The sequence below is a fragment of the Pleurodeles waltl genome, chromosome 4_2 (genome assembly GCF_031143425.1).
Source record: "Pleurodeles waltl isolate 20211129_DDA chromosome 4_2, aPleWal1.hap1.20221129, whole genome shotgun sequence".
Lineage (NCBI taxonomy): Eukaryota > Metazoa > Chordata > Amphibia > Caudata > Salamandridae > Pleurodeles > Pleurodeles waltl.
Window position 1 is genome coordinate 829154254 of NC_090443.1, and position 27778 is coordinate 829182031.

The 27778-nt window shown below is 41.8% G+C and overlaps 1 protein-coding gene across 6 annotated transcripts in view; it reads right to left on the reverse strand.

Moving 5' to 3' along the window:
- The window catches only part of PATJ (PATJ crumbs cell polarity complex component), a 1201300-nt gene that overhangs the window by 16105 nt on the left and 1157417 nt on the right, over positions 1–27778 (reverse strand). For 5 of the 6 annotated variants that reach the window (XM_069232545.1, XM_069232547.1, XM_069232548.1 and 2 more), the window contains one exon: positions 18073–18196. The exons of the other annotated variant lie outside the window; for it this stretch is intronic. In XM_069232545.1, coding sequence (XP_069088646.1) covers positions 18073–18196 — 124 coding nt within the window. The remainder of the gene's footprint in view (positions 1–18072; positions 18197–27778) is intronic. 6 annotated transcript variants of the gene reach the window in all.

Here is a 27778-nt window from a genome sequence, read left to right on the forward strand (position 1 = left end):
GTACCGGGGCCGTCCGGCCAGGAGGGTACGTTGCGCAGGTAAGTTATGAGGGAGAACCCTATACAATTGTATGGGCTGAGGAACGTCAAAAGTATCTGTGTGGAGAGAAAGGAGTGATAAAAGAGCCAATGATAGAGTAAAAGAAAGGGGAGAAAGGGACAAGCAATACATACCTTCTTATAGTGGAATTGTCAATGATGAAAATGAGTAAGTGGTTAGGAAAAGTATTTGAATGCAAGGTGGGCAGGCCCTGATAAGCCTGTGACCGGAACCTGGTAGGTAATAAATAGGAGGGGAAAGATAAAAAAGGGGGGGAATAATGAGCCAAATGATCGTGAGTAAGGATACAGTGATGCAGATCGTGAATTAAAACAACAAAGGTGAAGCTTAAACATGTAAGCCAATCGGTAACACGTAGTCGAAATCAACTAACTGTAGTAAAAAGGGCTGAGGAAACAACCTGGTCTGTTTGGATAAATATGTATAGAAAATGAAAGTGGTCCGCAAAGCGAGCGCATCTAGGTGTAACAGATGGAAAAAAGATCTGTAGAGAAAAAACCCGTGTGTAAAGGGCTGCGCTGTATGTTGGGAGCAGTGAATTAGAACAACGAGGCGGCATGTCAAAAAATTACGATATACTGCTGCAGCAAGACAAGAACGTGTTGGTGGAGAGCCATAAATCATGCTTGGTTAACAGCCGATTAACGTGAATGCGGAGAACGTAAAGTAAAAATAGAACAAGTGCAGGAAAAGTGAAATGCGTTCATGTATACCTAGCGAATAACCGGCGTTACGGTCTGCTGAGTGTAACGACCAGAAAACCATTATCGGAACCGAGTAAAAAAGAAAAGCATATGGATAAGTCATAGTTAATGGTACGCCTAATAGTGTTAAATGAGGAGAAATGAAGGTGAAAAGAAGCCCGTAAGCAGAGGGCTGTGCTTAAACGCGGAGAAAGTAAATTAAAAAATAAATAAAGGCGGCACGGTGAGGCGAGACGTGAGAGAAAGTGATGCAGCAAGCAAAGCGCGGTGAAAATAACTAAACACGTCGTGGGTAATCAATGAAAGGCACGTTGGTAGAAGGAAAAGTCAAGTAGTTGAACATGTGTACTTAGAACGTTAAGAAATCTAGTCTATGTGGATATGAAGCTAAGAAAAATGGTAACAGCCATGGGACTAGCTTATCGTGGTGAAGAGATAAACGCTCTCTGAGAAGGTAAGTGGAAAGCCAAAGGGGAAAAAAACAACCGAGGGCCTACCTGGAAAGGTCGTCAAGACGCGCGGCAACAAGTTGGTGTTGAGAGTAACGGTCAGGTACGGGTCTGAGCTCTCGGCTTAAAACGAGAGCAGTCAAGGAGTGGCGCCGAGAATGGAGAAAGGTGGTGGAACGGTAGGGCGGCCATATTAGGTGTGGGGAAAGAGGGTCTTAGGACCTAAATGTAAAAGTTGTCGCGAACGATAGTTGACCACACAAGGTGATAAACAGAAAGTAATGCGGACGTCATAAGTGAGATGCGTCAAGTAGTAAAAGAGACAGAATAGAGGATAAGGGAAGAGACCAGGAGTGAGAGAGTAGGTTGGAAAAAGAAACCCATAGGGGACAAAGAAATACAAGGTAAACGAAGGTGATTGGAAGAATAAAGTTGGGATTGTAAGTTGAGAGAGAGAGAGAACAACACCCATTAAGGTGCAAATTAAAGAGCACCATTAAGTTACGGATGCCAGGTGTGTAATGTGAATATATAGTAAAGTAGAGTGAGTGGAGGCGATAGAGAGCAAGGGTGATGATGTGAATGAAAGGGTAGATCGCATCATAGTAAATATGTAACACTTAGGTACAAAAAGAAATACATAATAAAGTGTAAAGTACAACGTGTAGATAGTGGCGAGGGATATACAGACCAAGGCCACGAAGCATATTGACAAAAGGTTACATATACGTATGGAATAAATAATGGAATACACGCAATAAGGCGTCATTATGGAAACATGCTAAAAAATGCAGAGTGACCCGTGAGATACTGTTAGCACATATCCATTTGGTCAGGCAGTAAAGGAGCAAAAAGAAATCGTCAAGATGGCGGACTAAGGTACTCGAAAGCGACGGGTGGTCATAAACAACCATAGAGTAGATGGTGAACCACATAATCACGAACGACATGGTTAACACATGATAATAATACACAGTGAAGCTCATGTAAGAAAGTAATGTAATTCACGGTCCGTGTTCAGGCCTAGCTCAACTGAGCGGAGTTTCAGGATCCACTTAGCCTCGCATCTGCGTAGATCCCTTGTTCTATCACCCCATCTTGGTGAGTTAGGGATATGCGTAATACCATGGAATCTAATGTTTAACAGATCTTTCTCCCCGTGCAGGGAGTTGAAATGTACAGCAAGGGGATAGTTGGTGTTGATGTTTCTGATGGCTCTGACATGTTCCTGTATGCGTTCCTTAAGTGGGCGTATGGAGCTACCAATGTAAATTAGGCCACAAACACATATCAGGCAGTACACCGTGTATTTGGTGTTACAATTCATGAAGGTCTTGATGTGGTGCGTGGTCCCGGTATTGTAAGCAAATGATACAGTTTTGTTAAGAGCCAGTCGACAGGATATGCAGCAGCCACATTTGTAGAAACCATTGGGTTTATCTGGAATCCAACCCTGTGGACGAGTTGAGGGGGAGGGGCAGAGAAAACTGGGACATAACATGTTCCTGAGCGTGCGGCCTCTAGTGTGTACCATAGTGGGTGACATGCCCACTGAATTCTTGAGACAAGAATCCAACATTAACAAGTGCCAATGCTTCTTGAGAATGCGTAGTACTGTTTTGCTAACAGGGCTGTACTGAGTAATGAAAGAGACCGGTCGTCTGTTGGGAGACCCTTTTTTGCCAGGTAGTTTGTGGCTCTTAAGTAGTAAGGTGTGTTGGTTCATGTTTGAAATGCGCTTACTGGCAGCCGAGATGAGTTTGTTATTATATCCTCTGGCTTTGAAGCGTTCAGTCAGACTCTTAAGTTCCTGTTTGAAAACATCCGTGTCAGTACAGTTGCGTCTGATTCTGACCATTTCACCGTACGGAATGGCCCTGATCTGCGTGAGAGGATGAGCACTCTGCGCATGTAATATGGAGTTACACGCCGAGGGTTTCCTGTAAAGTCTAGACATGATCTTATTATTGGTGATATACAGCAGTAAGTCCAAGAACTCAATTTGAGTAGCGTCCACTTTGTGAGTGAACACTAGGTTAAACTCGTTAGTGTTGAGGTGTTCTATAAGTAGGTTGAGGTCAGGGATGTTGCCAGTCCAGATAGTAAGAATATCATCAATGTATCTCCCCCAGTAAAGGATATGTTCGGTAATGTGTGTAGGACAGTTGGACCATAGATGTTTTTTCTCAAATTGGCCCATGTAAAGATTGGCGTAGGATGGAGAAAATTTAGCTCCCATGGCTACACCCTGACATTGACGGAACCATCTGCCATCATGTAGGAAAACATTATTCTCAAGCACTAGTCGAGTGAGGTCCAGAAGCATCAGTGTATGTTCGTACAAAGTGGCGTCACGGGCACTAAGCGTCAGTTGGAGCATTTCTAGACCCTTCTCCAAGGGAATGGAGGTGTAGAGAGAACTAACGTCAAGACAGACAAACAAACATTCTTCCGTCCATTCAATATCTTCGAGTTGGCACAGCAAGTCCCTAGTGTCCTGTATGTACGAGGGTAGGTTATGTACCAAGGGTTGTAAGAAGAAGTCAATGTACTCAGAAATGTGTTCCGTGGGGGATCCAATACCCGAGATGATGGGTCTCCCGGGTGGAAAGCCACCTGGTTTGTGGACTTTGGGTAGAATGTAGATACAAGGAGCCCTAGGTGTTTCAGTGTACAAAAATTTATATTCTGAGTCTGTAAGGAGACAGAGATTCTTCCAAGATGTTAACTTCTTCTCGATGCGGCTGGTGATGTCGAGAAGGGGGTTGGTCTGCAACGCAGAATAGGCCTGTGCGTCATTGAGTTGTCTATTGATTTCTGCAATATAGTCGGTTCTATTCATAATGACAACGTTACCCCCTTTGTCAGCCTCCCTGATGATTATGTCTGGGCAGGTAGAAAGTTTGTGAAGCGCTCGGAGTTCATTGGGATTAAGATTTCTGTAAGGTCTGTGGGTACAGGTGTTGTTCTTGTCCTCTAGGTTGTGTAACTCCGTGCTGACAGCTTTATAAAAAACATCAATGTGATTGTCTGGTGGCAAGGTGGGTATAAACGAGGAACTGGGTTTGAGCCCACTGTTGATGTCTAAATTGGGTGTGATGTCAAGTTGAATGAGTAGTTCGTCAAAGTTGGGTGGTGCAGACAAAGTATTGTCAAGGGATAGAATTGTTTGAATGTCCTGTAGGTCTTTGATGGATTGGTTACACATGGGTGATAGAAACATTGGTTGTGTTCACTCTCATAGTAAACCTAATAATAGTAATTTGCTTCATAGGGTCTGTTGTCATAGAGCATTTACTAATTTGTAGAATACTGCACTAGAGGTTTTATTTTAACATATATTGTGTCATTATTAGTACCAATGCTTGAGTGTGACTTTCTAAGTATGAAAGGTGTGCTTCCTGAATAGCACTGCATCCCTGAGAGAGGGACTGTTTCGTTTACCATAGTGCACATCTCCCCCATGTACCGGGGCAGGGTGCAGGTATGCAGTTAACAAAATCCATCTTCCTCATACAGAGCACACTGAACTCAGTCTTTGTGTTACTGGGTTAGTTTGTATTTTTGGAGTATAAAGCTAAGTTACGTAACAATGGGAGCCTGGCCATGCCCAGAGAAGGGGCCAAAGGACTGTTGCCAGACACTCAAGGAAAGGCCAAAGGATCTAAAGGTGACTTAGCTTTCTTGAAGGGCTGAGCACCGTGTCAGCCTTGTTGACGAATAGGAGGAAGCAGTTAAAGAGCATGTTTATCAGTGACAATTGAACATCTCCTGAAAAGCCAGTGGACCTCAACCCGGCATGGTTGCAGAGTGCCACCAGAGAGTCCATGGTCTTGCCTAGGGACTCTGTGGTGTGCAGGTCACACCAAGTAGTGAACATCACTGCGTCCCAGCCATCAAACAATGCCTTTTTTCAAATGGCATGGTCCTCTTTGGGAAGCATGGGTAGCAGCTGCACAACCGAATCCTACAAGAGATGAGTGTATCAGTCGAAGAGGTGTGGTGTTCACCGACAGCAATGCCAAGGTTCCTAGCCTCTTGGGCTTCCTATCCATTGAGGTAGTAGGGAATGCACTTACATTTATCTTGGCAGTCGAGACTTGCACTACCAGGCTCTCTGGAAAAAAAGATGCTGTTAAAGGAAGACTGGGTCTCCACGAGCCAGGCAATGTTGGCAAGCTATTATTCTGTGTACAGGAGCACCATTGAAGGGTTTGGCTTAGGACCCCAGGAGAACGTCAGTGAGGGCTTAATTAAAGGGGAGCAAGAGCTCTGTAGAGTTTACCCCAGTCACCTCTGTCAAGACATTGGCCTTGACCTCGACAGGGGGCAGCTGTAGGTCAAGGACGTCCACTGCTCTGAGCATCAGTACCATAAAAGATCTGCCTTCTTCCGTATTGGGCCCAGAGGAGAAATCAGGCCAGCCTGGGACCACTGGGCATACCCAGCTCCTCATATCAGTTTTCCTCGTGGTAAGGCTTGTCCTTCAGGAAGCCATAACCCTCTGCATCATTTACTCCTTCTGGAACCGGTCCAGGGGTGCAAGTACAGGGCAGTTCGACATGGTCTGGATTGCACTGGTGATGAAGTTGATCGGAGCCGAGGCTGTGCCATCTTGGAGCTGGGACAGAGAATAGGTTCACTGTTGATCGGCACTGGGTGGACCAGGGCCAGGAAGGATAGAGGTACTGGTGTTTGCATCAGTTGGGAACCAGGGACCTATCCAGAGAATGCTTCAGCTACTTCTTATGCTTCTTGGACTTACCTGACTTCGACGAAGATGACTTAGAGTGGGATGCCGATTGTCCATGGGGTCAACTCAGAGAGTGGCCTGAGATCCCCCTCGAGACCGGGATTGGTGCAGAGAGTTCTTCTGTCACGCCACCAGGAGTTTCATCGCCCACTCGCAAATTACCTTCAGATGCGTGGACTTGCAGTGAGCCTTGAGGTTGTGGCTCCACAGGTAAACCACATGCGGGTCAGAGCAGCACACTGGGAGCAAAGCTCAACAAAGAGTTGACAAACAATGAAAAAAGTATGAAAAATGACAGAGGTATCTCTCTTAATCTGCGCTGTTTGCGCAGAAAGCAACTGATGTAATTTTGGTGTCATTTTGCTTATTAACGTTTGCACAGTTTTTCTAATTGGGATTTTTATTGCTTTGCATTTTGATTTTATTACTGTTTTGGTACTGCAAACATAGGTTACACACTGCCCAAAGTTAAGCCTGGCTATTTTATGCCGTAGCGACCAGGGAGTTGAGCATTTTATGTTAATTAAGTGACTTTGAGGGTTTACCCTGACAAGGGTTGTGATTATTCAGTGAGGTGGGTAGTCACCCACCCCAAATAATAATCGAGTTTTGGACACCCTCTATGCGTGTATGGAAAAACACAAACACTCATCTCCTAAACCATTTCTACTATTTGGCACATTATTTAACAAATTTCTCTGACTGCTGGTATATATATTCTCATGTTATATCTGAGAGTGCAAGCTTCACTGAACCCATGTCTTCCACGGGTGCACAGAATGGCCTCTAGAGTGAACTCCTCTTGCCACCTTTGCACACTACAATATAATACAGAGGGCATTAGTCCACATCTCTGGCTAAATACCATTATAGGGATTATAATATTTTTTGATAATTTCTATGTATGCTTGATTGCCTTGCGTACACATTTTATTTCAGTTATAATCTCTTCTGTTTCAGTCACAGAGATGCACTATCGGTTGTAGATTACCTGCCAGTTAAGACACCGAGTTATCTGACTGTACCTTCAAATCTGACTGTACCTTCAACTCTGACTGTACCTTCAAAGACTACAATTCATAGTTTGCACCTTTAACCAATATACATCTGAAGTTCCATTGCTAAATCATCTAACTTTATTTTGTCATAGATTGTGTTTAAAATTTGCTTTCCAAAACAGTTTGTCTAATGTCATAGGCAGCACACATTTGTGGTGCCTCTGTCCAGCTCTGTGTTATCATGTGGGGAGGCAGACGGAGTGGCAAGATGTGGGCACCTTTTAACATGCAGGAGCTATTGCAAGAGATTCCAGGTCCAATCTGGCATCTGGGGAGATTCACAAGATGAGTTGTCTGTGGTCAGAAAATGAATCACTAGCATTTGACCAGCAAATACATGCTCTATAACTGTCTAATTCTGTGCCACTGAAGAACACTACATCCATCCTACTTGGTGAAACTGTCATGTTCACATTTGCTAATGGCTCTTTTAACACCACAACCATCAAACAGCAAGATTTACAGTATGAATATACAAAAGCATTAGAAGATGAATGCAAACATACAATGATTGGCAGGAAAATATTATGGTGGAGAAGTGTAGGTGGATATCATTGTCACAATGTTTTCCGCTGATAATCCTTCGAATCCCTCTCCTCTTTTCTGCAGAGTACTCTAGCAACCATCTCTAACAGGCAGCAGTCTATACGAGGGTGCTAATAATGCTTTGATTGCTACTTTGAATGTATTTTCATAAATGTACTTTAAAAGCATGAAGTATTCCAGTGTATCCATCATACTATTTACTATGGAAATGTGCACTATTTATTCATGCTGTATACAAAGAAGAAACATTATTACAAAAATAAACTAATTACTCCAATGGGGTGTGGCCAAGCACCATGGCCAATAGCACATAGTTGCTGCTGGCTCCTCGGCCCAACATAAATCCAGCATAATCCTGGGTGAAATCACTAAAAGACATCTTGTGCACTACCCAGGAGGGATCCAGTGCTCATTGCTGGTTCCACAGCAGTGACGACATAGAGCTAAAGGCAGTGAAGCCATGTGTGGTGGCCAAGCAGTCCAAAATGGCGGAGAGGGGCACAAGCTTAAAGGATGAAGTCCATGCAAGGGGCAACACAAGAGACCTTGCTGAGGCTTATCCAATGATATTTGAGAGACGCAATGTCAGCTGTAAATCACAGTGATGCTCTGAATTTTCGATGAGTGCCACCAGGCCTGTGACTGCCTGATCCAACATGGCGACACTCGGAGCACACCAAGCAGATGCTGCTGGGGGTGCGGTGGCAGAACTGTGGGCAAAGAAGCGAACCCACAGTTGTTCGTGAACCTCGGAATTACCCCATCCATATCTGTCCCCTTTTTCCCTTGGTACACTTTAATACAGCATGCCAAAAGACAAAGTTATAAAAATGATACAGAAAACAAAAATGGATCAATATGCAAAGAGTCCAACAGAACTGGCATGAGTACACAGACTGTAGAGGGGGCCTTCTATAACTTGGAGGGCCCCAGGGGGGGCTCAGATTCTGGTGGCCATACAAAAAAACTGGGCGCTTGTGGAAGTCTAAGACTGACACCATCTATTTGGAGGTCAACCTCCTACAGAGAGAGCTGCAAAAGGTCAAAGAGCCTCCAAACTAAAAAAATAAATAAAAAAATACAATAAAAATCAGTTGAAGTCAGAACTCAGTGAATTAAAAAACACTGTTCGCTCCATCCCTGATTTGGCTCATCATCTGTATAAATACGGTGGAGGGTGTAGAATAAAGGCCCCAAAGATGTAACCTGAGATTTGTGAGGCTCTCGGAGATCTCTCAAAGCAAAACCTCAGAAACATTTCTAGAGCCCTGAAAACAGACGCTGTAAAGGCCTAAAAACTTTCACAGTGTTTTATAATAAAACAGGTGCTTAGTGCTCTGGCGGGCACCCTTTTCCTCGGGTCCGAGAGACATAATTTGCAAATTCCCTAATTAGAGAGACAGGGATCTCATCATGGGAACATGGGAAATCTCAAATACCAAGGAGCAGTCATCTTGTTTTTTCAAGATTAAACAACCCAGAGAATGCAGCATCTCAGATGAACCTTTGACTCAGTGGAAAAAAAAAAAAAACACACCTGGCTCCTTGGTTGATAATATGTGATATTCTTCTGCTAACTGTTTGTCATTCATGCTGGAAAATCTTACCTCAGCAGAAGAGGTCTGGGATTGGCTAGAGCCGGAAAGTGCTGCTGGGCCGTCTGGGCAGCAGTTATAAGCCAAGTGGCCCGGGGTCTCTCGAGTGTGCAATCTGGATAACCCATTTGGGGGGAGAGAGACATCAATGGAACAGGAGGGCCTAGAAAGCTGGTGGTTGAGGATGATGATAGCACTGGTTTCCATGATGACACCCGGAAAGGCCTTTGGAGATGGGGGGAACTGAAACCAAATGAACCCCATAGAATGACAAAGTTGATGTAGTGGTTGGCGGAAACAGAACAATAACACTGCAATTTAGAGCACAGGAGTGAGGCATTTACTTTTAGAGTGAAACAGTTTAGTAAAGAAAGGCGCCCTTCCCTTACATGCCCATGATTTTGGTTATTACAGGGCTGCCTAGAGTACTGTCTGGTTATGGTGCTTTCGATAGGCATTCTCATTGGCAATCACTGACCTTTTTGGGTCTGGGTGTTCCTGGGAGGTGGTTGTCCTCTGCGCATCATGAATATAGGTTAGTACTATGCAAGCCATTTAATATCAGATAAAGGACTGATAATTACACTTTGGGGATGTCTTTTTTCATTTATGTTGGGGCGCTGCATCAAACTGTTTTTTCAGTTAAAACTGATGGGTAGGCCCGAAATGAATTTGTTACAAGGTGTTTATCCTGGGTGGGAAGGTGGGGGGTTTGTTTGTGGGTTGAAAGTTGAGTGACAGTCCATAAGAATTTTTGTACTACAACTGTTTTTATATTGTATTTCATATTAAACAGAATGTCCTCTGCCCTCATTGTAATCACAACAAAATGCAGCTCAAAATTGGAGAGTGGGATAGTTTACACCTGGCAATGTCTGCTCAATACAAAATAGTCAAATGGAATGTGAGGAGGTTAAACAGCTTCCAAAAAATGTATAGGGAACTTGCATTCCTCAAGCGACAGAAGTCTCCAGGAGACTCACCTCACAGAAGTGGGGACTAAAAACGTTAAGAAGAAATGGAGGGGCCAAAGGTTCTCATCTCCCATGCCAGAGAGACCATTTGGATAGTCTTGGGAAAGTGTATGGTATTAAAGGAGCAATTTAGCAAGATCTAAAAGATCAAGAGAACAAATAAAGAGCTATGCAACGGCAGGCCAGTCTAACTCCAGAAAGGTGGCAAGAACTTTTGAAAGCAGAGAGAATGTTGGGGGCATCTGGGCCTGGAGGTTTCATAGACAGGATGACAAATCTAGCAAATTGCTAGCTTACTTACTTAAACAGAGAAGGACATTTCACTGATATGCGCATTGACTCGCCCTGATGGCTCCATTGTGACAATACAAATGACAATTAATAAAACACAGAGTGCACGCCTTCAGGCCTTGTAAAGAAATCTGGAGCCTGAGATGGTGGAACTGGCATCCGCTTATCTAGGAGGTTTGGAACTCCTGACAGTCGCTAAGCTAGAGCATTAAGAACTAGATGGTGAAATTATCCTTGAGGAGTTGCGAGAGGCATTGCGTGCAATTCCAGCGGGGAAGATAACAGGAGGCAACGGCTTCCTGGTAGAATTCTACCAGGAGCTCTCCCCCCCATTTGAGTGAAATGCTGCTTGAGGTCTTTAAGGAAGCCAGAGACCTGGGTGCACTTCCTCAAAGCATGCAGAATGGTATAGTTTGTACGATGCCTAAGCCAGGAGGAGACCTCACAGACACATCAACTTATCGACAGACATCAAAATCCTCTGTAGAATCCTTGACAATAGACTGCGACTGGTGGTGGGCGGTCTGGTACATGAAGACTAATGTGGCCTAATTCTGGCCCGGAATACTGTGATGAATATTTGTAGACTAACTTATGTGTCACATTTTGTAGAGGATGATGATGACAAACTCACAATTTTCTTGGTAGACCTATGCCTTCAACACAGTAGACTGGGATAATTTACTGCTTGTTCTACGAAGTATGGGATTTGGTCCAGTCTGTTGTAACTGGGTCTGACTGCTACACACAGACCCCACAGCTCAGCTAGGCAAGAACTGGTCGACTGGTCGCAGAGAGTTGGGATACACAGCCAGGTACTAGACAAGGATGTCCTCTCTCTCAACTGCTATCTGCGTGGGCCTTCAAGTCTCCGGCAATACCAGTCAGAATAGAGTTTGAAGGTTTGGGGATTAACTTGGTGTCCCTAAATGCAGACCTTTGGCTCAATAGCAGGGCTCAGGATCCACAAACAGCAGATCATCTTATCTGCATTGGGGATGCTGGTGAGGATCCTAGAGGGTAGACAGGCCTGAGGCTCAGATGGGAAACAGATAATTTTAGCTACCTAGGAACAATGTTCCCTTTCCTTCCCCCATCGCGCAGGCCCCTTTGGCAAGGGCGCACGTTGTTCCACCATTCCTGTACTTTGTGGTAGTTTATATGCGTTATCACTTTCTAAGCCTAAATAAGCCTTTTAGAGCGAAATACGTGCTCCCCTAAGGCAGATAATGCTCATATTTGAATCTGGATTGAAGTCAATGAAAACAGCGTTTAAAGGCCGCGGGGAGTGTTTTAAACATAATTTTGCGTACTTTAGCATACATGCGAGCAAGTGATATTTATGTTGAAAATTAATGGTTAATGAGCTAGGAAATGCTTCAGAACAGTAGAAAATGTGCTGTTATCAACTTTTCCATCATTGTCGTACTTCATAGTTGTTTATATGCATTATCACTTTCTCAGCTCAAATAAGCCTTTTAGAGCGATAGTCGTGCTCTACTATTGCAGAAAATGCTCATATTGGAATCTGGATTGAAGTCAATGAAAACAGCGTTTAAAGGCCACGGGCAATGTTCCCTGTAAGGCGCGCGCGCACCTTTCCTTCCCCCGTCGTGCAGGCCCCTTTGGCAAGCGCGCACATTGCAACGTTCTTGCAACGTCGCTCCCTGCATCATGCACAGCAAATGTGACAAGACAACAACAAGACGTAAAGGCACCTTCATTGCTCATTTACCGTCTGAATGGACAGAACACTTTTTTTTGTCCGCTTGCCAGAACGAGCCAGTAGGCCTAAAAATGGCTCACCCTTATAAATCCGATTAGTCATAGCGAGTGGCTGAGCAGATAACTTGAGGCCTCTACTTCAAGTTCCGATCTGTAACATCAACAGAGCACAAAACACTGTTTGGGGGAATTGTAACTCTGAGTGCATGCAATGCAAAGGCTATCACTACAGCTGTAAAAGAGTTCTACACTGCCAATAAGCTGGAACTTATGAAAATGGTCATGTTTACATCAGATGGTGCATCAGTGATACTGGGAGAGAACAATGGTGTTGCTACCCGCGTCAAACAATCCATTCCTCATCTAGTTGAGCAGCACTGTGTTGCGCACAGAGAAGATTTGGGAGTTGATGATGCCTGGAAAAAAGTGCCGATGATCAGGGAAATGGAAACATTACTGAGGACTGTTTACACTGTGTTCTCCCGCTCACCTTTAAGAAAGTCCAAGCTGGACGAAATTGCTTTGGTCACTGAATGTGAAGCGGTCTCCTTTCGGCCACTCAATGAGGTGCAGTGGCTTTCAAGGCATTTTGCTGTTGGTGCACTCTTGCGTAATTAGGAGGTTGCTCTCAAATACTTTGATCATGAAAGAGTTGAGGAGAATGACCCAATTGCTAAATATTGCTACAAAAAACTATCGGATTCAAACTACCATATTTCCTTTGCAGCACTAAATGACATTCTGGGTGAACTTGGATCTTTGTGCAAGTTGTTTCAGAAAAGCTCTTTGACCACCGTTGAAGCTGCACAGTATGCAAGAGCAAAAATTACCCAAATAAAGCAACAGTACTTGGGCGACACTGTCTTTTGGAGTGACACAGTAAGAGATCTGATGGCTTTGTGCAGAGAGGACCGAGAGTATGATAGTCAGCCGATGTTATCTTTCATTAAACTTCTTTGTGAGAACATGGAAAGAAGGTTCCCAGAAGATGAAGTGAAGGAATGGACAAGCTTTGATTTCCATACAGTAACAACACAATCACAGTTTGATTTTGGGACTGAGAATGTGCAAAGACTTGTTGAGAAGTATAAGAAGGTCTTGGTCCTGGGTGATTGTGACACCCCTGGTGATGTTGTTCGGCAGTACAGAGATTATAAATATGTGGTGGCAGCGCATATAAAAACGGATTGTTTAGGACCTTTCAAGACATGGTGAATTTCACTCTGCGGAATGCTGCACAGTATAGTGTTGTATCTCAGCTTGTTGATATCTGTGCAACTTTCCAGGCTTCAAGTGCAGACTGCGAACGAGGATTCAGCCTCATGAACTCAATCAAGCCCAAATTAAGAAACAGACTAGAGGAGAGTCACCTAGATATGCTGATTAGGACAAAGGCTTACCTCTCAAACGGGAAAGTTGATTTAGACCGAGTTTATCAGCACTGGAAAAATGGCAAGGACCGGCGAGAAAAACAAACATGTCACACATCTAACGTTGGCACCTGACTTGTCTAAACTCTGATGCGGCTTCTCCTACAGTCCGTGTGTGGGTGGGGTAGGAACATTTCTCAGCCTGTATCTTGGCAGGGGCATCATGGCATTCATCAGCAGTGTGTTCATCAAACTGTAAATGTTAACCAGTTGTACAACTGGGTGTATTTGATGTGCGGGGTCCTCTGCAGCACTCTGAGAGTATTCATTAAAGTTTCATAATGGTTCAACCTCCTGATTTCTGTTTTCTCTAACTTGGGTGTAGGTGGCACTTAACAGGTCATGTCCTTGGGGTGTGCAACCAGGTCACAAAACTGCCTCGATGCCCTATTGCATGGAGCAATGATATCCCTTTTTTGCTTTAGTGGTATGGAGAGGCTAATGCCAAAGACCTTGGCTAGTTATGCGATGCGCGGGTGTGAATGGTCAATTTCTTGGCGCACGTATCCTTGGCTGCAGCGCACAGAGACCGCACACTGCCGCACACAGTGGAAAAAAATTAGAGGGAACACTGTCTAGGAATATACTTGAACACAACAGAGGATCTGCAATATGATTACAACATAGGACAAGTAATAACGGGTCAGCAGTCTTCAATATACCTTTGGAACACACTACTATTATCTATCATTGGGAGGATACCCTCCTGCAATGCATGTACACCTTACAAAATTCCCTATGCCCGGTACCTTCCTCCACATTTATGAAATTGAATGCTATGCTGATTTCGCTAGTTTTGGCAGGCGAACGTAGCAAAGTGACTGACTACACTGCAACGTAATCAAATTGAAGGTAGCCTGGGGTTACCAAACATAAGAGCCTTACTATTAAGCAGTGCAGATTAAACATGCAACCCAATGGATGACAACGGATGACAACTGGTAAAAGTGAATGCTTAAGGGAACACAAGGAGACATTCCATTACTGGAACTTCTCATAAGAGGTGAGCATATTCGTGGGGACTATACATACACAATGCACCAAATGAATAAGGTACAGGAGCCTCCAGTAAAGAGTGTTTTGAGGCAGCCCCTCCTTTATCGGACTGTAGACATTTGGGCTCTCAAGCCACTTTAGCACATAGCTACAGACATGTTGGTAGCATACTGGCAAGAAGGGAGGGCTAGTGTACATTAAGAAACCTATACCCTGGAGAGGTTTTCATGACTTTTCAATAAGCAGAGGCAAGATTTGAGTTAGGTCCCGGAAAGTTCCTTCAATTAGCTAAACTGGCAGCTACCATCAGGAAGATATGGACTGCTTTTCCTGATAAACCTCCTGCCACTATTATAATGGATGCTATCCTGACACACCATCACATTGTCATCTTGTGACTGCTACATAATGCTCTTAAGACAGACAGACAGACATAAATGAGAATTCAGGAGTCGGAGTGGCTGATAGAGGAACAATGGGGACCAATTCACGGACTTACTTTGGAACGTGATTAGCCTGGTAAGTGAGGTGTCTAATATAGCCTTAGAACCCGCCGTAGCGGGCTCTACCGGCTATTAAAGGCCCGCTCCCCGAGTTAAATGCCCGAGACGAAGGCGAGGGCATTTAACAAGGGAGAGGGACTTTAATAGCCGGTAGAGCCCGCTACGGCGGGTTCTAAGGCTATTAGAACATTCTGCCACACAGGGCAGAATGTTCTATTAAAAAAATATATGTTCACGGAGCCCAAGGGGATTAAAATCCCCTCGGGCTCCGTGAGGCTTTGTTCACAGCTGTTGCTGTGAACAAAGCGAACATTGGAATGTTGGCGCTGCGGGCTTTTACCGGCCAGTAAAAGCGTGCAGCACTCCATTGTTTTCAATGGAGCCCCCAGCATTCCAATGTTCTAATAATGCATTACACATACAATTATGTGCATCGCAGATTATCTGATTTTGAGGTGCAGAGAAGATGGTGCGTCCTTCTACCAGCTTTCATGGACCTGGACTAAAGTTGTAGATTACTGGAAAAATGTGTCTGAGAAACTAAGTAGAATTACCTGGGTCCCTTGCGAGCGCTCTCCAGAGAGCTGCTTACTGGGCACCGTCAGGCCGAAAAATAGAAAAAATGCAATACAAATTTCTAAAATTGCCACTGGTATTGGTAAAAAGGGGTTGGTTGGCTGACCTCACATGGGCCTAGTGAAGAAGCAGGAAAAAGGTGAGGGACATTAAGAAGTTGGCATTGGCCAAGGAGGGCATCTCAAAGTGCCTAGAAGAAACTAGAGTTGCAGAGGATTTGGAGGTATGAGGGAACATGATCGATGCATTACTCGCATCTGTAACAAGATGTCCTTATCTCTAACCTCACTCCCTGATGAAGACAAATGAAATGCCATTAGTAGGTGTATGATGAAGGGAAACGGGCACAACTGTGAAGAGTAAATCGATGGATAACTCTGTGTTAAAAACAATAGCGCTAATTTCAGATCCAGGAAAGAACTGGTGGTGTTCATGCTAGGGAACGCATTGAGTAATTTTTTTGTTTGAAACTGTATTGTTTTACTAGGACACTGGTGAAATGTATCCTGTATCTTCATTAATCATTAATGTTATTTTCTGTCCTTGTACAAACAAAATTAAAATAAACACATTTTATAGATACTTTCTGAATGTTCCTATGGAGCACCTCCAGAAAAGGCTCCCTAGTGGTAAAACTATCACATAGCATCACATTTGCAATGCAACAGGTCTTGCATATTTTGAACAAGCTCATTGTCATCTTTAGACAACAGCGCACCATGAGCAAAAACTAAATAAAACATGAGTGGAAACTGAGAAAAGACGACGTACCAAAATAAAAGAAAGTTTGTTTTGAGAAATAAAACTGTGCAATTTTGTTTGTCCTGCTCAGCACATTTTTGCCAGTCACAAGCCTGTTTGCAGGGCACTGCAAGTTAAAAAGAACAAAATAGTACTTCGATCACATCGGGAGCAGCAGACGGGTACTAATTAGGTTGAAATCAATTCGGGCTTGATCCCTGCTCTACAAAGAGAACCAGAAATTATGCCAGGCATGCCTTCGTGAATTAGGAGGCTGTAAAGAAGAGTGCCATGTACACCAACAAATGTTGAGCGACAGGTGGGCTCCAAGTCCTTTACTGAACACAACAGTTCCCCACAAGCGAGACGCATGCGCTAGCTCATGCACTTGCATACTCGACCCTAAAAACAGTAATTGCCAGGTTGAGTAAGCCTTATTGTACAAATATTATTAGACATTTTCATTCCCAGTATGGTTCACAGCTTTTTGAACTCTGCTTATTTTCTTTTCCATTCTTTACTTCACTATGTGATGTAACTAACTTCATAATCATTCACTTACCTTAACACAATTCTTGTGTATTGTTGTGAAGTGCAACTTACACACCTATTATTACAACAAGTTATTAACATTCTTGCTGATATTGGATCTCAATTTTAGGAATGAATTGAATCTGATGAAGGGGTACTATAGGCAACAATGTTGCTATCCCCTTGAATTAGACACTTGAATGAGGATCCTAAAAAAGGAAAAACAGCCACAAACTGTGGAACTGAAAGCCTCTTGCACTGGGATTGGGAGTCAGTCTAGAATTCCTCATTCTACTCATGTAAATTGAAAATCATCCAAACAGGAACATTTTATTATTTCCTCCAAACTGTAACGTGTTGAAAAGGCTGCAATTTTCAGCCGTTTGTGAACCAAAACACAGTGACACTATTCAGTGCTGGTTATATTATATTAACTCTAAAAATACATTTTGTACTATATTGTTGCTGTACATTCAAAAACTGTTACTAAGAAATAACTTCTGAAAAAAACTGGAAGGAGTTGAAAGATTTATTTTTTCCTTGAGCTCGTTTCATGCCAATACAGTGCACTAAAACCACACTTGCAGACAATTATTAAACAGAATAACATTAACAGTGAATGCTATTGTGGCATTTTGCATGATGGTACACAAATGATGGAAAATGATCTTATTAGATTTACTTTGCTATCTAAGATAGCAGCAGAATCCTCCACAATCTGGGCTAGACATGAGTGTTCAGATTCATATGCACAATGAACAGGAGTAACCACACGAGGTTCATATGGTTCGCTTAGATGAAAGCAATGAATGATAGAATGAAGTGCCTGTCCAATAATCTTTAGTATGAGTATTTATTTGACTGGTTTGTCAATTGGTAAGGAAAGTAATTTGAAGTGACATCACTGAAGAGATTTTGTATTTCCACTATCACAAGGAGAAGAATAAAAAAAAAAACACTCTTTGGTTAATAGCAACATCTACATGCTTCTTTTCTTTACATTTTGTAAAATGTGTATCTCACGCTCAAAAGCCTATACAATTGTATGTTGGTTGTTTTTCGACAAGAACACAATTTAATGTCAATTACTGTTAATCTGTATGAGTTTCTATAATGTATTTAGGTATAAAGAAAAAATACCTTGGAAAAAATTGTCTTGACATAAATTGGCAGGTCTCCTTGTGGACTTCCATAGCCTCCTACAATACTAAACCCCAATCCATCAGAGCCTTTCTCCAAAGTTATAATTTTAGGCTGTGGTGTTCTGAAAATACAATGTGCAATATTTTAATTCTATAAACAGATAAATTACTTTAAGAAATAAAAATGTGTGTACAATTTTAATGGCTCACTGCTCATTTCGTTTAATAAGTTTCTCACTTCAAGCCTATATGAAATCAACTGGAATATCATTAATACGCTAATGTTTTTCCATGTCTCATGGAAAGCCAATCTAAAACAACATACCTTCAACATCCTAATTGTTCTATCATCATTAGACTCCTATGCTTCCACATACAGAAGGATGAGAATTCTAAGAACACACAACATCAAGAAACATGCCTTCTGTGGTCATTAAATACTTACATAAATGTTCAGCCTTTAACTGCCCTGAACAGTCTATTTCTCATACGAGTACCTTCAAAATCTTTTGGAACTTTATACTCATTTACCAGACCAGATTCTTTCTTCAGCTGTAAAAACGTCTTTTACATTGTACACTGTGCTAACCGAAATATTCATATATTTCCTAGGAATACATTCCCTCCTGTAGCCTGTGTCTAACTTTGTGTGTTGTTGAACTATTTATTTTTTCACTTAGTATTCACTAACACCATTGTCTGGTCTCTATCTTTTGAACATTGGTGTTATCAATAATAATATATTCAAAAGGTCTATTTTTCTACCCCACCATTTTCACATGACTGTCAACTTCTATGCCGTGTCTGTCTCAATGACGCGGCAAACAATTTAAGTTCTAATTCTGGGTCTCTTTTTAAACCTATTTTTATATATGCAGTACTTAAGAGTGCAAAGAAACAATACAATAAAATTATTTCAATTACATACCCTTATTGTACCGATTTTCACAATCTATAACATATAGCAACCCTTCCACTTAACTTCCTCCTTCTGTTGCAATGGGATATTTTTGTTGAAATACTGTTCATGTATCAGAGTATTTAAACTATAGCTATCAATGTTCTGCTCTTTGCTTGAATCACAAATCAGAAATGTCTCCTTACCATTTGGAAAGATACAAGGTATCATTACTCTTTTGTTTAGTAGTTTCTGGTATCAAGAAATAGAACTAAAAAATAATGACACTGGCACAATAAGCCTAGAATTTAAAACAATCCTTCATAACAAGCTATCTCAGAACAAGAAATGAATCAAATGTTGAAAATCTAAAACTTAGATGCATCCTCTTTGCCTATACCCCTTGTAAATAGCACAGAATTACTTCAGCTAACTTGCTGAGAGAATAAATCTCCCTGCAATTTGGCTCAATCTTATCTTAACTAACACTACAACAGACTGCTACAATCAGATACAAATTTTAAATGTCAAAACATGTAGCGTGCACCTTTTTAATAAGATACATTTGTGGTTGCTTATCAATAATTTAATTTATTAAGTGAGGGGAAAAATGTGTATGCAATTGTTTCTAAAATTAATTTCTAACTCCAATAACCAAATATGAAAATGTTGACTTCTCCAAGTATCATATTCAATACATTATTTTGCTTTAATTAAAAACGGTGGAGGCAGGTGCATGTTTCATAGGTATTTTTATGTTGTGCTCTTTGAAGTTTTTATTGCGTTACATGGATTATTATCAAGTGTCATTGGAAAATACTTTCCATCCAGTTGCACTGGCCAGTGTAATTGTCAACAGCACTGACAGAATATTGGCTGACCAAGAGAAGTAGTCATGAAACGAAAACAATAATATGTAAAGGACACACTCTGATGTGGTATCCTGTTCTGTGTGTGGTTCACTTGTTTTAATGAGTGGCATATAATGATGAAATACCATACTAATAGACCAACAAACTGCCCTTCAACAATGTTATCAAGTAGGCAAACAATAATGGGATGGACAGACCATGGTGGTAAATGATGAATATTTTTGTAATGGCTTATCCAAACTGTACTTTAGGCTTAAAACCAATCAAGAAACTGCTACTGAAGAAATAATGCATTTGGCTGCTTTACAGTAACAAAGTACTTTAAAACGTTTTTTCCTACGGAATGATTCATGTTTGTCATCTTCCTCATTAGTAGCTGACAAGTGGTTTTACAAACAAAATCTGGCACTATGAAAATCTATTTTCTTTAATGATAGTTTTCAGCTACACCCTTGTTTCAAGTAGCAGCTGTCAACTCCCACGCTTCTGTTTGCATAACTATAATTATGCAGTAGCTGGTGTAAACCATACCATCTCAGTAATGTGAGCAGATGTTATGTTGTCAGGAAACCAACCATAATGTTCAAACGTCTAGTAACTACCAAAATTAGATTTTTATGAGTGGATATAATCAACAACAATGAGAACACACCTATTAGTTAAATCTGAAGTTAGCATGATTTTATGGTTGAACATGTAAACATTCAAACGTAAACAAAGTTCACAGATTTGCTTTAGGTCAAACTATTTTCAAAACAGCAAAGGATTCATAAGCACAGTGGCAGTTTATAGGTCTCTTTGTGATAGGCTGTACATTGAAAACCCACAAGGGCAGTGACAATCCTGGTTGTGTACAAGCTACAAATACACATATCCCTATATTGAAACTAATGCAAATCATTCAGAGTGCCACTGGTTATCCTCACTACTTACCAAGGGTCCAACATCAAAAGACCTATCTTAGATGGCCCTTTGTGAGACAACAAAAATTGAAAAACGCAGCCTCAGCCAGCCAGAGTGAATAAGTACTTACCAGCAATTTGAACTGCTTGAATCCTTGTTTTTCAAGAGACCACAGAAAGTGGAGTCTTCGCTGTGGAATGTTTGTTGAAAGCTTAAACCAAATAATTTAGCATTAGCGGTCTAGCTAAAACCAATAGCGTGTATGAAACCATTTTCTTTGATTTTATATGAAGCAAAGCTCTAATGATAAACAACAGGTGACATTCTATGCAAAATATTTTTAGAGGATGTTGATTAGAAAACTAATGTGTCACTTTTATATTCTAAAACCAACATCATGAAAGTAACCTACTGATTTGTTTAGAGAATGCAGTGTGGTAAAGTAAATATGAGGTGTGGTCTCAGGAGTACCCCAAAAAATTTGATTACCACTGCTGTCAGATAAATAGCCCCATCTCATCTAACAAAACACAACTTGTACATTACCACACTTCTTTAAGTGTACGAATGGAATAATCTCCACTACTATTATATATGACATAGGAAAGAAAAACTTACCTTTAGAAACATTATTTCTGATGGTTTTGATTACTCCAGCGGACTACTTACTTGAAAACCATCTAGACTCCAGACTGATCTGGAAATATTTTCGTAGCACCACAGGAACCAGCGCAGTGCCATAAGATACATCTGCCTGCTAAGTGGAAGTGACATGCTGAGCACTATATAAGGTGATGCATGCACTAGTGACCTTAGTTTCATCAATTTTCAATGCCCGCAAAGATGATGTAAAAAAGACAGAGCACAAAAATAAATCAGTAACCTAATGTGGGAAGGATGAGAGAGTGCTAGTAACCGGTGAGGAAAATCCTAGCCATCAAAAGGAATCTTTACATTACTTGCATAAGATATAATTCAAGAGTTAAAGTAAGGACTAGGACAAAACAAGATAAAAAAACAAGAAACAGCGCTACCAAACTGAAACTGAGAACATCTCATTTCCAAACAACAGTGCCTCACAAAAACACAGCATTACACACTGATTTCACTAAGACATCTCTCGGTTTTTTGTTGGGAACACCACATCTTGTGGAGTGAGTCAGAAGTCCTCAGAAGGAGACTACCAAGCTATCTCATACGTTTACTAAACGTTTCAACGTTGACTAAAATTATCAAGAAATTGTATGCTTTTTAAAAGCACAGCCTACTTTTGAGCCATGATAAAAGTTAAAAGGTTGTCATATTTTCTGAAATTTGCACTTCACTTACTATAGGGCCCAACCTATGAAGTCTCTTTGTCATCTTTTGAAAGATGAGACAGTGGAAATTAAGTTGGAAGGGAAATGGGTTAACATGAAGCATTACCCTATTGTTCGGAGAAAAGAGTTATGGAAGAATATGATGACAAAGTTTACAACTCACTAGTAAACCTTGAGGAAGTCACTGCTATTAAAATATTCTCTTGCCAAACAATAGGTATGAGATCAGAGGTATGTAACAGTTTGGAAAGGATAACCTATCAGAAAATGAAGAACCAAAATCAAGCCCCATCTGTGTAACAGAAAAGGTTTCAGAGTAAACTTCTTCGGCAGCCCCTTGTGGAATCAACTTGAAGAGGGTGGCAGAGACTTAAACACAAAGGCCAAACACTGAGCTCCTTCTTGGCAAAGGTAAAACAAATTGTAAAATATTAACAATCTGTGCCTGCAGTGAATAAACTGAATGGTCACTATGTCAAGAAGCAGAAGTAGCCCACCTACTGACCATGTAAACGGCCTGCAAGCTACTAATAAAATACCTAACACAGTTTAGCATCTGAACTGGAGAAAGGTTAAACCTCTCAAGTTCAAAGCTCCAAGATTGAGGCCCTTGTAATCAAATAAAACCATCTTCCCTATTCCATCTTGATCATGCTTAACTTAAGGAAATTTATGTGAAGCTTCTGTTTCATAATGCACTGTTTTTGCATGTCAGTACCTCATCCCTGTAGGTATATCCCGTTAGTACTGTAACCTTCAACAATGGTGGATGACAGAAATCTTCATTTTTGTGATTCTATGCACCCTTCCACCATTGAAAAACCCTCAGGACAATCTGACTGAAACAGATCCTGTCTTTAATGCCCCCACAGAACTGGTTCCAGTGAAGATCCAATCCAGCATAAGGCATCAGAAAAAGATACAAAACAATCAAGTCCAAAAGATTCAGAGCAATTTTCCTCACTGTGTCAGATTTTCCTCAAAAAGAGAAAACACCTACTGTAAACATCTGATTTCATTACAAGACCTGAGGCAATCATTGTGCAATACTCCTTTATTGCTGCCCCCAAATGTAGCTCTTCAAAGAACATTCATCATAAAGAAAAAGTTCCTCTGTGGAACCCTGACAGATTATATACTATTGCAGCAACAGGCATCTTCCTCTTTTATTAGCTGCTTCCACACAGATAAGTACTGCATTTCTTATACCTGCTATATTTATTAATATCTTCTATAGATAATATTTATAGCTCATTATGGCGCTATTCCAATTATAAGCTTCAACAATTATTTTTATATTTGTTTTTAGTTGAAATTGTTATAGTTTGTTTGAAATAGCGTTTCTTGCTGGGACAGTTAACTTGTTTTCGCAAGAAGGGTTGTTAATGGTTTGAGGGCTGTACTTTTTGAGGGGTGTCCCTTGGTTGTATGAGCAAATTGCTGGCATGTGAAGGGGGCCCCCTGAGGGCGTGACTGCTATATTTCTTAACCGCATTCCCCGGATTACAACAATTTGCCATGAAGGGGCTTGAGAGCGCGACCGCAGTGTTGAAAAACACCTGCATTGCGTCCCTCGGCCTCACAAACTCTGCCACACTGAGCTATGTCACATCCTACACAATGCATTCCTACTTTGGTGCGGACGCTCGCAGCTGATCACCAGGCCACGGCGGTGTTTCACAGGGCGTAAGATAAAAACAGCTCTGAGAAAGAGGGCGGCGGCGGTGATTTCCCCTCGTTGCAAGGCCGGGATTCAGTGGTGATTTAACATGAATTAATATATAATCATTTTAAACTCAAAATCGAATCACTCCCCCCCCGATGATGTTTACTTTCGAAAGTCGACCATTGCGGAGCACTCGCCATTGACAGCGACAAAGGACCAATAACACATAGTTATTTTCTATGGTCGGTCACCTTGTTTTGCATCGTTCTTTTTCAAACCTCATTAGTTACAGTTGCCGCAGCTCTGTCCCATCATGTGTGTTGAGAAATTCAAAGGGACATCTTTATCTAAGCTATGCTCAATGGTGTGTGCTGATTTTAACAACTGTTTTTAACCAGCTATCAAAGCTGAGGTTAGTTTCCTACTGATTTGATTACATAATAAGTGTTTTCTTTGATCTGGTTTAGAACTGTTAGAATAGATTTCAGGTGAATATTTAACATTATTTTATATTATTTAGAAATATAATATAGATTTTATACATTTGTTAATATGTCTGAGAATTCCCTACCTTAAATTGAAATTGGGGAGATGTTAACAAAATATTTTGAGCAGAGTCTGAAAGTCTCTATTAAAGAGGCAGCTGAGGCCACAATGACCAAGAGGAAGAGGAGTGCTCCTTTAGAGGGGGATTTTTTTTGATCTCCGAAGACAAAGGTCCCTCTATTACGAGGGTCAAAAAGGAGGGTAAAGTCTAATGCAAAACAAGGCATCTGGAGAAACCCAAAGACAATGGGTCAAGGTTGAGACAGGATGACACTCTATACTCATCGTATGGTAGCCTGAGCAATACAAAAGACCCTGGTAGCCACAGCGCTACAAAAGAAGCTGCTGTTTGCTGCGGCACATGAGAAAATGGTGTCCTTCACGGCACATTAGATGGCCAGGATTCTATGAGCCGGGATATGTTTGATGCCAACGACAGAAGTTACGATGAATTTGTTTCTGACACTGGGAAGGATCCAGACAGTGTGGCTGGTCTGGATGATGATTTACAGGGCACCTCCTCTACAAATCCTAGAAAATACCTCTTGGGCAATGATATATTTACCCCTGACTCTACTAAACACCCTTGCAGCTCCGAGTGATGGCCACTGGCACATTTGGAGCGATTCATTAAGCAGTGGGCTAGAACACCACTGGAAAGGCAGCAAATAAATCTGATAAAGGATGAGGGCCCACGGCTGGTCATAGAGGACAAGGCCTGCTAGACCCCTAATCTGGACCCTGCACTAATCACCTTCCTTTTTAAATCTGGCAGGGATCCAAGGAAAGGACTGGAATGCTACCTTAAGACATGTCATAATCTCCTCCTAGACGTTATGGTGCTCTTGGCCTGTATTCTGGATATGGTGGTGGAGGAGGCTTACGTGAACGATTCTGATTTGGACCTGGCCCTCCTCAGAGTCTGGAGCAGAGTATGTTGAGGAATGCCAACACAGCTCTTATATGATCATAAGAAGGACATCCTTATGAGGGTGAACCCCAAACTTGCTGAGTTACCCAACAAAGAAGTTAAGGGTGATCATGGAGGACTCCTGTTTGGACAAGAATTTATTCAACTCCTGAGTAATACATATCCACTTTTACAACCTTGAGCAAAGCCCAATATCATTTAAAGCCTGTTTTTGGCTCACATGTTTTTGGAAGGGATGACAGGAGGGGACTGGCTGTTGGCCAAGGTCCCAACAAGTCCCAATTTTATACCCGGAACCAATACACCCAAGGTTCCAGAGCCATCGGCAGAGGCTTTCAATCCTCTCCAGGGTTCTACCCACAAAGGGGAAGATCAAGGTCCAGAGTAGGAAGGTTGCATTCACAAGGATCAATCCCTGAAGGTAGGTGGAAAGCTTCACACTGGTTCTTCCCCAGTAACGGTGGCAGGAAGACTAAAAATGTTTCTTGACACATGGAGGTCTGTAACAAACCATCCTTGGGGTTTTAGAAACCATTTCAGGCGTCACAATAGATTTTTGGAAAGTTCCTGTGCAGGCACTTAGGCCCTGGAAAGTTGTCTTCAACAGAGAAAACAGGGATCTGGTGGATATATAAGTTTATCAAATGTTAGAAAAAGGTGCTATTGTGAAGGTAATGAACACTCAAGTTTGGTTTCTGAGCACAATATTTTCAGTAAAAAGAATGACAAAGGGTGGCGCTCCATTATAAACTTAAGGGAACTAAACAAGTTTTTAGTGTATCACCATTTCAAAATGGAAGGGATCCACCTATTATGAGATGTTTTACAGGAAAAGGTTTGGTTAGTTAAAATAGACTTAAACGATCCAGATGGCAGAAAGCTCCCAAAAATACCTCTGCTTCAGTTGGAGGGGAATGTTGCACTAGTTCTGTGGTCTTCCCTTTGGTCTTTTCTCTGCTCCATTGTGTTTTACCAAGGTGTTAAGACCTGTGGTGGCTTTTCTAAGGAAGAGAGGAATTTGACTGAATTTATTTGGATGACATACTGGTGAAGGAAGATCTTCTAGACCATTTACCTTTGACATGGAATCTCTTAAAGAGTTGGGGAATTCATTATCAACAGGTCAGTCCCTAGAAGTTCTGGGTTTTCAAGTAGATACTCAAAAAGCACAACTTCTCTTACCTGAGAAAAAGATAAACAAGATAAAAAAGGAAGTGAGACATGTTCTAGGAAAAGAGACTGTGTTTATGAGGGATCTAGCGAGGATAATTGGTCTTCTGTCCTCCTCGATTCAGGCTATATCCCCAGGCCCCCTGCATTACAGGGCACTCCAGAGACTGAAGACTTTAGCTCTACACAACTGACTTTGGTATGCAGACCAAATAGATTTATCCCCAGAGGTTAATTCGGATTTGGAGTGGTGGTTGACAAATCTAGAATGTTGCAACAGGAAAGGCAATTTTGGGAAATGTACCAGAGTTTACCTTGGAGACAGATGCCAGGTCTTTGGGCTGGGGAGCCCCCATCTGAACCATCTAGAAACAGGAGGTCGTTGGTCAAGTTCAGAGAGTTCCAAGCACATAAACTGTTTGAAGTTGATGGCAGGTCTGAAACTCAATTAGCAAACAGTGTAGTCTTAATTTGCATGGACAATGTTTCAGCAGTCTCTTCTATCAACTGCCTAGGGGGCCAGAGATCAAAACAGGTAGTGGATTTAGCAAGAGACATTTGGTATTTCCGTAGAAAATACAGGATTATCTTGACAACATCCTATATTTCAGGCAAGTTGAATCTGAGGGAGGATTGGAACTCTCAGTACCTCAGGGACTTAAGCAATTGGCAACTGAATCCAGAAATTTTTAGAAGGACTTTGGGGTCCATTAGACTTAGATCTGTTGCCAGCAGATTCACACGTCAGGTATCCAGGCATTTCAGCTGGAAATCGGATCCAGACGTCATGGCAGTAGATGCATTTGCCAAAGATTGGTGGTCAGGCAAAGGTTATGTCTTCCCACCTTTCCCTATGATCCAGAGAGTTCTTTGGAAAATTCTGAAGGTGAGATGCAAATTAGTGCTAGTCACTCCTTTTTGGAGTTCGCATGTTTGGATCCCAGGGGTGATCAATCAATCAATCAGGGATTTGTAAAGCGCTCTACTCACCCATGAGGGTCTCAAGGTGGTGGGTGGGGTAGGCAGGGGGGAGGGGATGGTGGTGGTGAGGAGGGGGTGATGGAGCTGACAGTTCAGGAACTGCTTCTTATCCCCAGTTCATCATGGTTTGATGATAGGCCCAGATGGAGAAGAACATCCTTTAGTGGTAAAAGGAAAGCTGGACCTTCTTGTTTGGAGAATATCAGGGGTTATGGAGGATTCTCAGGCGTTTCAGGAAAAGCTAAGGATTTACTGGATGTATCATGGACACCAGGAACAAGAAGCAGAAATATGGGAATCTGGTTCAGGTGGTGTGGTTGGTGCATGGAAAGGGGTGTGAATCCCGTGGAAGCACTTGTGACCTTTTTAGCAAATTATATAGCTGAATTATTTCAGTCAGGATTGTCTTTTAAAACTA